General features: G+C 45.7%; 4 protein-coding genes across 4 annotated transcripts in view; all 4 read right to left on the minus strand.

Annotated features, from left to right (window-relative positions):
* The window catches only part of LOC141105466 (uncharacterized), a 63,332-nt gene extending 61,659 nt beyond the window's left edge, over positions 1–1,673 (minus strand). The window contains exon 1 of the mRNA XM_073595318.1: positions 506–1,673. Within this exon, the coding sequence (XP_073451419.1) occupies positions 506–1,656 (1,151 nt within the window). The 5' untranslated portion in view covers positions 1,657–1,673. The remainder of the gene's footprint in view (positions 1–505) is intronic.
* The window catches only part of LOC141104924 (uncharacterized), a 93,768-nt gene extending 80,672 nt beyond the window's left edge, over positions 1–13,096 (minus strand). The window contains exon 1 of the mRNA XM_073594730.1: positions 13,004–13,096. The gene's annotated coding sequence lies outside the window, so the exon portion shown is untranslated. The remainder of the gene's footprint in view (positions 1–13,003) is intronic.
* The window catches only part of LOC141106826 (uncharacterized), a 559,651-nt gene that overhangs the window by 116,393 nt on the left and 429,015 nt on the right, over positions 1–14,243 (minus strand). The gene's annotated exons all lie outside the window — the stretch shown is intronic.
* LOC141104831 (uncharacterized) lies at positions 9,927–11,917 on the minus strand. Its single transcript, XM_073594606.1, has one exon. The coding sequence runs from the start codon at positions 11,881–11,883 to the stop codon at positions 10,255–10,257; it is 1,629 nt and encodes a 542-aa protein (XP_073450707.1). The 5' UTR covers positions 11,884–11,917; the 3' UTR covers positions 9,927–10,254.

A 14,243-nucleotide genomic window follows, 5' to 3' on the forward strand; every position in this document is an offset into this window, starting at 1 on the left:
GGAGTTTTAAAAAACAGACCTGTAAGTGTTTGTGAAATCTTCCATCACAAAATGTACTCAGCCAAGGAGAGGTAAGGACTCTATTTTTATTTTAAAAGCCCTAGAGGGCTGCCTTTTAAGTGGTGGGGTTAACGTGTTTCGTCCTGGAAGACAATTTCAGAAAACAGACCTCTTACAAGAGAATAATAGACCTCTAAGTCTCCATACCACAAAATGTACTCAGCCAATGAGAGGTATTTTTATTTTTCTCCTGCTATCAATGGCCAACACGGTACAACACTTCATCCATGTCTTTGGTGATCTCTGATCTCCTTATCAATTGTTTCTTACATGATGAAGATCAGCAATGGGGTATATCTGAGGTGTATATCAGGGTGTGCTTCTTCCCCACATGTCCAGCAACATTCATATACAAGACATTTCCCGCACTCACTAATACACCTCGAGGGTTGTGTGGGACCCCTGTACAGGAAGACAGGACTTCAGTGAGGAACAATTCCCTCACTCAGGACAGGAAAGTGACTTCCTCTTTGTGTGAGATCTCTGATGTGCAGAAAGATGGGAATTTTGTATAAAACATTTCCCACACTCAGGACAGGAATAAGGCTTCTCCCCCGTGTGGGATCTCTGGTGTTTGTAAAGGGTGGCAAACTGTGAAAAACATTTCCAGCACTCTGGACAGGAATACGGCTTCTCCCCCGTGTGAGATCTCAGATGTTTGGAAAAATTGGACTTGTCTGAAAAACATTTTCCACACTCAGGACAGGAAAATGGCTTCTCCCCCGTGTGCAATCTCTGATGTGTGTAAAGATTGGCCTTCTTTGAAAAACATTTCCCACACGCAGGACACGAAAACCTCTTGTGTGTTGGAAGGACAGCACCGTCCCGCACAGTCTGAGGTTCCTCAGGATAAGAGGAATACGATGGTCCGGCACCGTCCCTCACAGTCTGAGGTTCCTCAGGATAAGAGGAATACGATGGTCCGGCACCGTCCCTCACAGTCTGAGGTTCCTCAGGATAAGAGGAATACGATGGTCCGGCACCGTCCCTCACAGTCTGAGGTTCCTCAGGATGAGAGGAATACGATGGTCCGGCACCGTCCCTCACAGTCTGAGGTTCCTCAGGATAAGAGGAATACGATGGTCCGGCACCGTCCCGCACAGTCTGAGGTTCCTCAGGATAAGAGCAATACGATGGTCCGGCACCGTCCCTCACAGTCTGAGGTTCCTCAGGATAAGAGGAATACGATGGTCCGGCACCGTCCCTCACAGTCTGAGGTTCCTCAGGATAAGAGGAATACGATGGTCCGGCACCGTCCCTCACAGTCTGAGGTTCCTCAGGATAAGAGGAATACGATGGTCCGGCACCGTCCCGCACAGTCTGAGGTTCCTCAGGATAAGAGGAATACGATGGTCCGGCACCGTCCCGCACAGTCTGAGGTTCCTCAGGATAGGAGGAATACGATGGTCCGGCACCGTCCCTCACAGTCTGAGGTTCCTCAGGATAAGAGGAATACAATGGTCCATCTACACTGTGTGGTGCCAAATGGACATTTGAGGTAGTCTGGTTTTCTCCTGGACTATACTGTGTGATGTCCTCATCTTCTACTTTACAGTCTGGAGACAAAGTGAGACAATCCTCTGAGGTTTTCCTCATCTCCCGTCCATCTACTAAAATAGAGATACAAAGATTATTACTAGACATGAGCAGATTGGTTCCCCTAAACCAGGACTCCGCCCACATCAGGCAGCTTTGTCTCTAAGGATCTTACAATTCCCCCCTCAAGGTAACTAGTAAATGGGTCCTCTGATCTCCTACCAGATCATTTCTTTATTCATGGACCTTAGTCAGAGAGTGAGGAAACAATCAGAATTGTCTTTTATAGGAGTGACAGTGATGAGGGGATTATAGGACAAGTGTCAGGACTATGTAGTGTACAACATAGAGTATATAGTGCAGGGGTCAGCAGTATGTTCCATACAATACACCGATCAGCCAAAAAATCATAACCATCCACCTAATATTGAGTAGGTCCCCCTCTTGCCAAGATCCAAAACACATCCCCCAGGTGCCTAGGCCAAGCAAGGCCTATGCTAAACGCCAACATTTTACTGCCAGCACAGAGAAGGAAGATTATGGGTGGAGGAATGTATTTAGTGTTAATGACCCACCTGTGCTGATCTCTGTAGGAGTGTCCTCCTCTATAAATGTCTCCATTATTCCATCCTCCTCCATAGACTGCTGATCATCCCTCACATACCTCTCTTCTTCTTCTGATTTAACCTCAAATTCTATATCGATTGGATCTCCACTCTAAATCAAGAGAATGAGAGAGAATATCATCTGTAAGATATAAGCTTTATAATTGTGACATCACATAAGAAATCCACACATCGTCTCCATGAGTCTGTTTTATAATCTCCGTCCAACCAACCTTGTAACAGTGAGGGATGGTGTGACCTTCCTGTGTGGAATCCCGGGAATACAGAGGACGGGGACATCTCTCTGGTGGGTTCCCATTACTGGATCCATCTGTAGGAAACACACACACTGACTGAATACATTGTTTCTATGTGTTTATCAGATGATGGGGGATCTTGGTGGACCCTCCGTACTGCTCTCTCCTTTACAATAAAGTCTCCTCTTACCCGGTGATGTGAGGGGCGGCTGATTGTCCATCATGACGTCCTTGTAGAGATCCTTGTGTCCTTCTAAATACTCCCACTCCTCCATGGAGAAATAGACAGTGACATCCTGACACCTTATAGGAACCTGACACACACAATGATACAGTCACCATCCAGACACATCCCTTGTCTGTTACTGGATAATGTCCCAGAATTCCCAGAATCCTCCTCACCTCTCCTGTCAGCAAATGGACCATCATGGTGGTCAGTTCCAGGATCTTCTGCTCTTTGTTCCTTTCTGGTATAGGAGAAGGAGGGGGAGGCACCATGGTGGGGCTCTGGGTCCTGCTCCATCCTCCTGAGATTTGCTCCCCACCAGACTTCTTGACTACATCATAATCCTGTAGATCAGGAGAAAGATAAACCGATATCAATCATCTGACATCATCTAAATGTCTACAATAAGAACATGGTCTACTGACCAGACTAGACAAGAGTGATGTCATGTGACCTCCCAGAATCCTCCTCACCTCTCCGGTCAGGTCTGTGTTTTATTAATAGAGATAAGAGTGATGTCATGTGACCTCCCAGAATCCTCCTCACCTCCCCGGTCAGGTCTGTGTTTTATTAATAGAGATAAGAGTGATGTCATGTGACCTCCCAGAATCCTCCTCACCTCTCCGGTCAGGTCTGTGTTTTATTAATAGAGATAAGAGTGATGTCATGTGACCTCCCAGAATCCTCCTCACCTCTCCGGTCAGGTCTGTGTTTTATTAATAGAGATAAGAGTGATGTCATGTGACCTCCCAGAATCCTCCTCACCTCTCCGGTCAGGTCTGTGTTTTATTAATAGAGATAAGAGTGATGTCATGTGACCTCCCAGAATCCTCCTCACCTCTCTGGTCAGGTCTGTGTTTCATTAATAGAGATAAGATTGATGTCATGTGACCTCCCAGAATCCTCCTCACCTCTCCGGTCAGCAGGTAGATGATCTCCAGGGTGAGGTTTAGTATCTTCTCAGTCATGTGACTCCGGTCCTCCTCCATCCCCATTGATGCCGTCATTTGATCTATACAGGTCTCCTTGTAGATTGAAAAATTTGGGAAATGAAAGTAAAAATTATTTGGATGGTCACAAAAATATAGGGGGGGGGGGGGGTAATAGGAGGGTTGCTGGATATTGAAGAACTACTAATCCCATTGGTAACACATTTTTGATTTGGACTGTTTGCACTGATTAAAAAGACACCAAACATGTCAAACGTTAAATTTACGTGCACCCATAAAATAACGGCTAACTTCAGGACCGGATATTTATTATATATATATGTACAGTATTTATATCTGCTTTAAAAGCCCCCTATATGTGATCAGTTTAGCGGAGACAGTAGAGGTCTGGTTTAGAATTATCGCTCTCATTCTGGCATGTGTGGCGATATGTAACATGCGTATCGCAATCGACTTTTCTGGTTTGTGTGTATGTGTGGTGGTGGGGTGGGATTTTATGTGCTTGGGTGTAACTTTAATTTTTTACAATAAAAAATTATTTTTTTATTTTACATAACTTTTTTCCCCATAACATAAAAAAGTCCCATATATGATGATTATTTTTTTTAGGTGACAGGTTCTTTTTAATGAGACATCCAGGGTCTAAAAGACCCCCAATGTCCCCCCTAACGCAATGCACATCACACTGCATTACATTCTTTTCCGGCCTTGATGGTCGGGGAAACTGCTAGTGAGGACCTGGAAGTCACATCATACACGTCACTTCCAGGTCAGCAACAAGAAGGGGAGGAGAGCGGATGTGTGTTTGCTCTCCTCCCTCCCCCATACCCGGCAGCACCTGCTATGCCAGTCCCGAGCCTGCAGATGGGCAATCGGGATACATAGCAGGGGGCGCACATGGGGTGTGTGGAATATTCGGGTGGCAGCTGGTGGACTGGCACCTGGGGTTTGTTGAGCCTGGTTTAGTGTTTGTTACATATTAGAGGACCTGGGACTAGGGATGGGCCGAACGACCCCCTGTTGGGTTCACACCAGAACTTTCGAACACCGCAAAAGCAAAACCAAAAAAAAAAAACCTGTTGAAGTCTATGTATGGCACTCAAACAGGAAAAATCAATAGTGCCCATTTTTTTTCGCGTGGCCGAGCGCATGGAGAGATAGGACACTTCTTTCCTCGGCTCCCACACACACCAGGCAATCAACGGCCCCCGGCGCCCCTACAACAGCCCTGCAGGTCAGTAAAGGGGCTTATTGAACCTAATAAATATATATATATATATATATATATATATATATATATATATATATATTTATATATAATATAAAATACTTATATGCAAGTAATTGGGCATACAATGGTTATGAGGGTCCCGTTACTGCCCTGGGGGACATTAATCAATGAAAAAAAAGTTTGTAAGAAACTTAATTTTTAAATGAGCAGTGATGCTTAAAGCATAAAAATGAAAAAAAAAATCATTTAATATAGTGCCTGGGGGGTCCCCTTAGTCTACCTGTAAATTGGTGCCTCTGTACTGTGTAGAGAACCTACTGCAGTAATAGCTGCATTTGTAAAGCCAAAGAAATGACATTTTCCCTGCAAGCTTTCTTTGTTTTGTAAGCAACGGCTCGGGGAGCCAGTCTGTATGATGAGGCCACAATGTAGTGCACTGGGAAAAAGATTAGAGATTTTTTGGATTAATTCTGGTGTTAGAAGTAACAGGTGCGGAAAAATTGGTCTTTGGGGTTTGGTAGCGCCTTCACACCGTAACCCTATAGAAGTACTCTTGATGAAAGCAAGAATTGGCCTTGCTGTCAAAAATTGAAATGATATGCACCTGTCAAACAAGTGTGGGAAAATTGGGTGTTAATTGTGCCCAAAAACATTCTTCCAGATGAAATCAACACCCACAGTGCTAGGCAGCCTAAAAGTCCTGCAGAGATTCCACATCCCAAAAACACTTAATCAGCGACATCAGCATCAGGGGCTTCATAGCTGTTGGTAATCCAGGACTGATTCATTTTGATAAATGTCAGATGGTCCACGGAGTCTGTGGACAGACGCATTCTATTATCAGTAACAAAAGCTCTCCATCTCTGTTTTTGCCTCTAGATAATCGTCCACCATGTGATGCAGACACAGCAGATGGAATGTGGAAGTTGACAGCCCTGGGCGTCGAGGACTAAAGAAATTGTAAAATGCATCACTTATGCGGATGCCTTCTCCACCGCTCCTCTCTTGACCAACAGAAGCCTCAAAACTACGTTTTCCACGACATTGTAACCTACCAGAGTTAGATGAACTCCTCTTTAAGGTGTCCTCAAAGATTTCATCTTCTGCCCTATCTGTGGGGGACTGGATGAGTTCTGAGATTTTCCCCTTGTAAAGGTGGTCAAGGAGGGTTGCCAACCAATATTCTTCTGTTTTATGCCACATATTCTTGGGTCCTTTCGCAGGCTTTGAAGTGTGAGGGTGCCCATGCACCGCACCTTTGTGGAGGCATGAGAAGCAGAGTCCTCAGGGTCACTGAGGATTACAGCATCTGGAACTGCCTCCTCCCAACCACGTACTACTCCCAAGGGTTCTGTGGATGGAAAACCATCTCTTACTGCTTGGGGCATGTCTTCTTCTGCTTCAATGCCTCCAAAACTGCCAGAATCCTCCTCCTCCTCCCTCTCCTCTTGTTTGTTCTGTGGCGTAGGAACAATGTTATCTGCATAAAGTGGGCCTTGAGAGGAAAGAAAGTCCTCCTCTTCCTCCTGCTGCTCTGCCTCAAGTGCCCTTTCCATAATGCCATGCAGAGTCTGCTCCAGCAGGAACAAAACAAGGATTGTGTCACTGATGCTTGCATTGTCACGGCTCACCATCCTTGTGGTCTCCTCAAATGGTGACAGTGCAGTGCATGCATCTATTGTGCCATATTCACACAGGTACTCATTGACGGCCCTCTGCTGCATGTGCATCCACTGCAGAATTGCCAAAGTCGAATTCCAATTGGTGGGCATGTTACAAATCAGGCGGGTGGAATTCCCACCAACCAAGTACTGGCAGTGTATGTTTGCCTGAAATGGCTACAGACTCTTCTAGCCTGCTTTAGCAGATTTTCCAACCCTGGGTACCTGTTTAAAAAATGCTCCACCACCAAATTAAGGACATGTGCCAGGCATGGCATGTGTCAACTTTCCTTGTTTAAGGGTGGACAGGAGGTTTGTGCCATTATCGCACACCAACATTCCTGGCTCCAACTAATGTGGCGTGAACCACCTCTGGGCCTGCCCCTGCAGAGCTGATAGAATCTCTGCTCTGATGTGGTTCCCTTCCCCTAGACACACCAGCTGAAAAACTGCATGGCACCTTTTAGCCTGACTCATTGAAAAGCCCCTTGGACGCTTAGGGGGTACTTGTAGTTCATAGGACAAATTAGCAGAGGAGAGCATTGAGGAAGAGGAGGAAGTAGAGCTGAAAAATCCTGCATCATCACCATTAGCTGTATGGAGACATGGCACAAAACAAGCTGCAGCACTGAGCCCTGTCCTGGATCCTTCCGAGTTGCAAGCAGAGTTCCCCAGTGTGCTGTGAACAAAATATATAATCCCTGACCATGCTTGCTGGATCACGTGTCAGCAGTAATGTGGACTTTGCGGCTGACTGCCTTTCCCAACGATGCCACAACATTGCCTTTCACGTGATGGTAGAGAGCTGGAATGGCCTTACGTGAAAATAAATAGTAACTGGGAACCTGCCATTGTGGTACAGCACATTCTGCAAATTCACAGAAGGTGGCAGAAGTTGCAGAGCCAGCAGCTTTGACAAGCTTGCATTTAGACATTGGGCATGTGGGTGGCAGTGACTGTATTTTTTCTTTTTGCTGCAGCAGATGAATCAGAGAAATTTGCCGGCTATAGTCTACAGCTGGTGGTTTGCTACTGGCAGATGTACTTCAAGGACCTGGGACACCCTGCGCTATATCATCATCCATGGCAGTGGAGGCTGCTGAGAGGCCATAAGGTATAGTGGGGGCAGACTGAGGTGAGTAAGGAGGTGGAACAGAATTGTGCCTCTTTTGTGTGGCTTTCAGGTGCTCTTGCCAATGGGCTGAGTGGTGGGAGGTTAAATGCCTTGTCAAGCATGTGATACCCAAATGGCTGGTGTTTTTGCCACGCGTGATGTGCTTGAGACAAAGTTTGCAAATTGCACTAGTGCAATCGACTGCACTGTGCTAAAAAAAGTCCCAGACAGCTGAGCTGTGGGAAGTGGGCCGGGAGATAACATCTCCACAATGTGATGGAATAGGGTGGCTGCTCTCTACTCATCCATGATGGCTGCCTCATTGGGGTTGTGCCTCACCTTCTCTTTCCTCCTCTGCTCAGCACCCAACTCACGTCAAATCTTTTATCATCATTTCCTCCATCTTCATTATCACTGGAGACAACTTGGCAATACGTTGCGGCTGGGGGTACATGACTTCCAATTTGTGTACCGGTGTTCTCCCCTCTCTGTAGGCTCATGTTCTTACCTTCCTCAACCTCAGAACCAACATCTGAATCAAGTAGTGGTTGTGCATCATCAAGGAGCAAGTGCCTGACGCTGTGTTCAAATAACTCAGCTGATTCCTCCATGCCTGATGCTGGGGCTATGTCAGGAATAGCTGTGGACAAGGAGGCAGAATAAGTCACTTTGGCAGCTGCAGTGGACTGCGTACTAGTCTTTGCTTGTGTGACGGAGGAGGAGGATGATGATTTAGCAAGCCAGTCCACCACCTCCTCTGCATGCTGTGGCTGGATAGCACGGGCAACATCACTAAACAGCCAAAATGAAGAGAATGTTCCGGCCCCGTAAGTGGGGAAATGTTCTGACCCTGAAGGAGTTAATCTAGGTTTCCACACTATATATGTGTGTATCATCATCTGCTGGAGATAAAAGACGTCACAGTGACTATGAAGGAAGAGGACGGAACATGACGGGGGGGGGGGGTTACTGGGTGTAAATAGAAAATAAGATCTTATCACCTCCTCTGCTGCCACTTCCAGCAATGTCTCCCCACTAATTCCTCCCAATACGCCTCTCACCCGGAACTTCCTGTCTGTACCTGACATCACTTCCTGTCTTCCATAGAGACTTCCTGTCTGGGTGGAAGTGAGAAGTTCACCACTGTGTGGAGCTCAGAGGAACTGCACCCGCCAAGGAACGCCTCATGGTGTGAACACGGCTTTTAATTGGCAATTTAATTTTAGAGTGAGTTCTAACCACAAAGTACGATGGCCAGAATAGGCAACATCTGTTATTCAGTGGGAGAAGGTCCTCGCTGTTATCATTCAGGGAATGTTTAGAACTCACCAAATGTCACATTTGTCGCCCAACTGCCAGAATTCCTTTCTTCACACATCACCTCTCTAATATATTACTGGCTGCACTGGTCACATGGTACTGGTATGTCAGTGACACTGGTACAGATGTTGATGGGGCCCTGTAGCCCAATCTGTGATTGGAGGTGTCCAAGTGACACAACGATCACAGGTCCCACCGTTACACGCCCCCGAGGGGTACAGTGGGAAGATGTAGGGGTAAGTTGTCCTAAATAGACAAAGCTCCGGTCCAACTGTATATGTATAATGGCTGGGCGGGAGGTGGTTAAATAAACATCTCCTGACACTTAGGGGTCTATTCAGGAATAATTTGCACAGTAATTTGCCCGGATAAAGTGCATGTACATTCCTTCTCTGTGTATCGGTGTAAAAAATGAATGTTATTCAGCTATTTGCTGAGCTTTTCAGATGTTTTCCATTGATTTAAAATGGAAAATACCACATTTGGCCAGTAGATGGCCCTAATCCCCATACTTAGCGCCATCTAATGACCAAATGTAGAATTGTCCTTTCTATATCAATGGTTGGTATAATATTGTTGGCTTCATTAACTCACGTTCTTCGATGTCTTCTGTAATCATAAGTGTATGATCTCAGTTATTTGTATGAAATCACGTCTGATGGAGGAAACTAAGGGGTCTGTTTTATAGAATATTAGTTGATGATTGTGACAAACATTTGCCCAGCCGTTAAAAATTCTGTCCATTTTATAATGAACACAGTGATTTCCTATGATCCTCAGCTCCATCTAGTGTTTATAATGCAGTATTTTTTCCTGAAAGACCTTCATCAGTAAAACTAGTGCAACACCGCATTATGGCCACAAGATGGAGCCAATGATCACAGGAAATCATCATAAGAAATAAAATATGGACAAAATTCATCACAGTTGGGTGAATGTGCATCATATTTCTTCAAGAAGTTTTAAAAAACAGACCTGTAAGTGTTTGTGAAATCTTCCACCACAAAATGTACTCAGCCAATGAGAGGTAAGGACTCCATTTTTATTTTTCTCCTGCTATCAATGGCCAACACAGTACAACACTTCATCCATGTCTTTGGTGATCTCTGATCTCCTTATCAACTGTTTCTTCCATGATGAAGATCAGCCATGGAGTATATCTGAGCTGATTATCAGGGTGTGCTTCTTCCCCACATGTCCAGATACAAGACATTCATATACAAGACATTTCCCGCACTCACTAATACACCTTGAGAGTTGTGTGGAACCCCCTGATGTACAGGAAGAAAGGACTTCACTCAGACCAGGAAAGTTCATTCTCCTCCTTGTCCAATCTCAGATGGTTGTAAACAGAGGACTTCTGTGACTGACAATTCCCGTACTCAGGACAAGAATACAGCTTCTCCCCCGTGTGAGATCTCTGATGTCTGTAAAGATGGTCCTTCTGTGCAAAACATTTACCGCAGTCAGGACAGGAATGTGGCTTCTCCCCCGTGTGAGATCTCTGATGTGTGTTAAGACTGGACTTCTGTGAAAAACATTTCCCACACTCAGAACAGGAATACGGCTTCTCCCCCGTGTGAGATCTCTGATGTCTGTAAAGATGGTCCTTCTGTGCAAAACATTTATCGCAGTCAGGACAGGAATGTGGCTTTTCCCCTGTGTGAGATCTCTGATGTGTGTAAAGGGTAGACGTTCTAGAAAAACATTTCCCGCACTCAGGACAGGAAAACGGCTTCTCCCCCGTGTGAGACCTCAGATGTGTGTAAAGGGAGGACTTCTGTGCAAAACATTTCCCGCACTCAGGACAGGAATGTGGCTTCTCCCCTATGTGTGAACTCTGATGTGTGTAAAGGGAGGACTTCTGTGAAAAACATTTACCGCACTCAGGACAGGAATACGGCTTCTCCCCCGTGTGACATCTCTGATGTGTGTAAAAATTGGAAATCTTTGAAAAACTTTTCCCGCAATTTGGACAGAAATATGGCTTTTCCCCAGTGTGAGATCTTTGATGTGAGTTAAGACTGGACTGGTGTGAAAAACATTTCCCGCACTCAGGGCAGGAATACGGCTTCTCACCCGTGTGCAATCTCTGATGTGAGTTAAGACTGGACTTCTGTGAAAAACATTTCCCGCATTGAGAACAGGAATATGACTTCTCACCCGTGTGAGATTTCTGATGTCTGTAAAGAAGGGCCTTCTTTGAAAAACATTTCCCGCACTCAGTACAGGAAAACCTCTTATGTGTTGGAAGGGCGGCACTGTCCCTCACAGTCTGAGGTTCCTCAGGATAAGAGGAATACGATGGTCCGGCACCGTCCCTCACAGTCTGAGGTTCCTCAGGATAAGAGGAATACGATGGTCCAGCACCGTCCCTCACAGTCTGAGGTTCCTCAGGATAAGAGGAATACGATGGTCCGGCACCGTCCCTCACAGTCTGAGGTTCCTCAGGATAAGAGGAATACGATGGTCCGGCACCGTCCGTCACAGTCTGAGGTTCCTCAGGATAAGAGGAATATGATGGTCCGGCACCGTCCCTCACAGTCTGAGGTTCCTCAGGATAAGAGCAATACGATGGTCTGGCACCGTCCCGCACAGTCTGAGGTTCCTCAGGATAAGAGGAATACGATGGTCCGGCACCGTCCCTCACAGTCTGAGGTTCCTCAGGATAAGAGGAATACGATGGTCCGGCACCGTCCCGCACAGTCTGAGGTTCCTCAGGATAAGAGGAATACGATGGTCCATCTACACTGTGTGGTGCCGGATGGACATTTGAGGTAGTCGGGTTTTCTCCTGGACTATACTGTGTGATGTCCTCATCTTCTACTTTACAGTCTGGAGACAAAGTGAGACAATCCTCTGAGGTTTTCCTCATCTCCCGTCCATCTACTAAAATAGAAATACAAAGATTATTACTAGACATGAGCTGATTGGTTCCCCTAAACCAGGACTCCGCCCACATCAGGCAGCTTTGTCTCTGAGGATCTTACAATTCCCCCCTCAAGGTAACTAGTAAATGGGTCCTCTGATCTCCTACCAGATCATTTCTTTATTCATGGACCTTAGTCAGAGAGTGAGGAAACAACGAGAACTGTCTTTTATAGGAGTGACAGTGATGAGGGGATTATAGGACGAGTGTCAGGACTATGTAATGTACAACACAGAGAATATAGTGCAGGGGTCAGCAGTATGCACCGTACAATACACAGATCAGCCATAAAATCATAACTATCCACCTAATATTGAGTAGGTCCCCCTTTGCCAAGATCCAAAACACATCCCCCAAATGCCTAAGCTGAGCAACACCTATACCAAAAATCAACATTTTACTGCCAGCAAAGAGAAGGAAGATTATCCAAGAGAAATACAGGAATACAGGACGGGGAACATAGCTCAGGAAAGTGACCAGGGGATTACAGGCTGATATCACGCAGTCCCCGCCCTACTCTGGACCAATCAGTGAGCAGTATGGGTGGAGGAATGTATTTAGTGTTAATGACCCACCTGTGCTGATCTCTGTAGGAGTGTCCTCCTCTATAAATGTCCCCGTTATTCCATCCTCCTCCATAGACTGCTGATCATCCCTCACATACCTCTCTTCTTCTTCTGCTTTAACCTCAAATTCTATATCGATTGGATCTCCACTCTAAACCAAGAGAATGAGAGAAAATATCATCTGTAAAATATAAGCTTTATGATTGTGACATCACATAAGAAATCCACACATCATCTCCAAGAGTCTGTGTCTTACAATCTCCGTCCCACCAACCTTGTAACATTTAGGGATGGTGTGACCTTCCTTTGCGGAATCCTGGGAATACAGAGGTGGATTCCTGGAGCTGGATGACTCCACCATGGTATCCTGGTACAGATCTTTGTGTATTTTTTCCATCACACCATCCTCATCATCCTCCTCTTTTACCTCTTCTTTAACCTCAACTTTAGAATCTCTTAGGTTTCCACGCTGAAAGATAATAAAACATTCATTGTAACAAATATGCTTGTGTATAAATCATAACTACCAATAATTGTTCCTCATCTACCTGATGATGGTGAGAGATGATGTGACCTTCCTGTGTGGAATCCCGGGAATACAGAGGACGGGGACATCTCTCTGGTGGGTTCCCATTAAAGGATCCATCTGTAGGAAACACACACACTGACTGAATACATTGTTTCTATGTGTTTATCAGATGATGGGGGATCTAGGTGGACCCTCCGTACTGCTCTCTCCTTTACAATAAAGTCTCCTCTTACCCGGTGATGTGAGGGGCGGCTGATTGTCCATCATGACGTCCTTGTAGAGATCCTTGTGTCCTTCTAAATACTCCCACTCCTCCATGGAGAAATAGACAGTGACATCCTGACACCTTATAGGAACCTGACACACACAATGATACAGTCACCATCCAGACACATCCCTTGTCTGTTACTGGATAATGTCCCAGAATTCCCAGCACCGCTCACCTCTCCTGTCAGCAGATGGACCATCATGGTGGTCAGTTCCAGGATCTTCTGCTCTTTGCTCTTCTCAGCTATGGGAGAAGGAGGTGGAGTCACCATGGTGGGGCTCTGGGCCCTGCTCCATCCTCCTGAGATTGGCTCCCCACTAGACTTCTTCACTACAACATAATCCTACAGATCAGGAGAAAGATAAACCGATATCAATCATCTGACATCATCTAAATGTCTACAATAAGAACATGGTCTACTGACCAGACTAGACAAGAGTGATGTCATGTGACCTCCCAGAATCCTCCTCACCTCTCCGGTCAGGTCTGTGTTTTATTAATAGAGATAAGAGTGATGTCATGTGACCTCCCAGAATCCTCCTCCCCTCTCCGGTCAGGTCTGTGTTTTATTAATAGAGATAAGAGTGATGTCATGTGACCTCCCAGAATCCTCCTCCCCTCTCCGGTCAGGTCTGTGTTTTATTAATAGAGATAAGAGTGATGTCATGTGACCTCCCAGAATCCTCCTCACCTCTCTCCGGTCAGGTCTGTGTTTTATTAATAGAGATAAGAGTGATGTCATGTGACCTCCCAGAATCCTCCTCACCTCTCTCCGGTCAGGTCTGTGTTTTATTAATAGAGATAAGAGTGATGTCATGTGACCTCCCAGAATCCTCCTCACCTCTCTCCGGTCAGGTCTGTGTTTTATTAATAGAGATAAGAGTGATGTCATGTGACCTCCCAGAATCCTCCTCACCTCTCCGGTCAGGTCTGTGTTTTATTAATAGAGATAAGAGTGATGTCATGTGACCTCCCAGAATCCTCCTCACCT

This window comes from Aquarana catesbeiana, linkage group LG08 (genome assembly GCF_042186555.1).
Source record: "Aquarana catesbeiana isolate 2022-GZ linkage group LG08, ASM4218655v1, whole genome shotgun sequence".
Classification (NCBI taxonomy): Eukaryota; Metazoa; Chordata; class Amphibia; order Anura; family Ranidae; genus Aquarana; species Aquarana catesbeiana.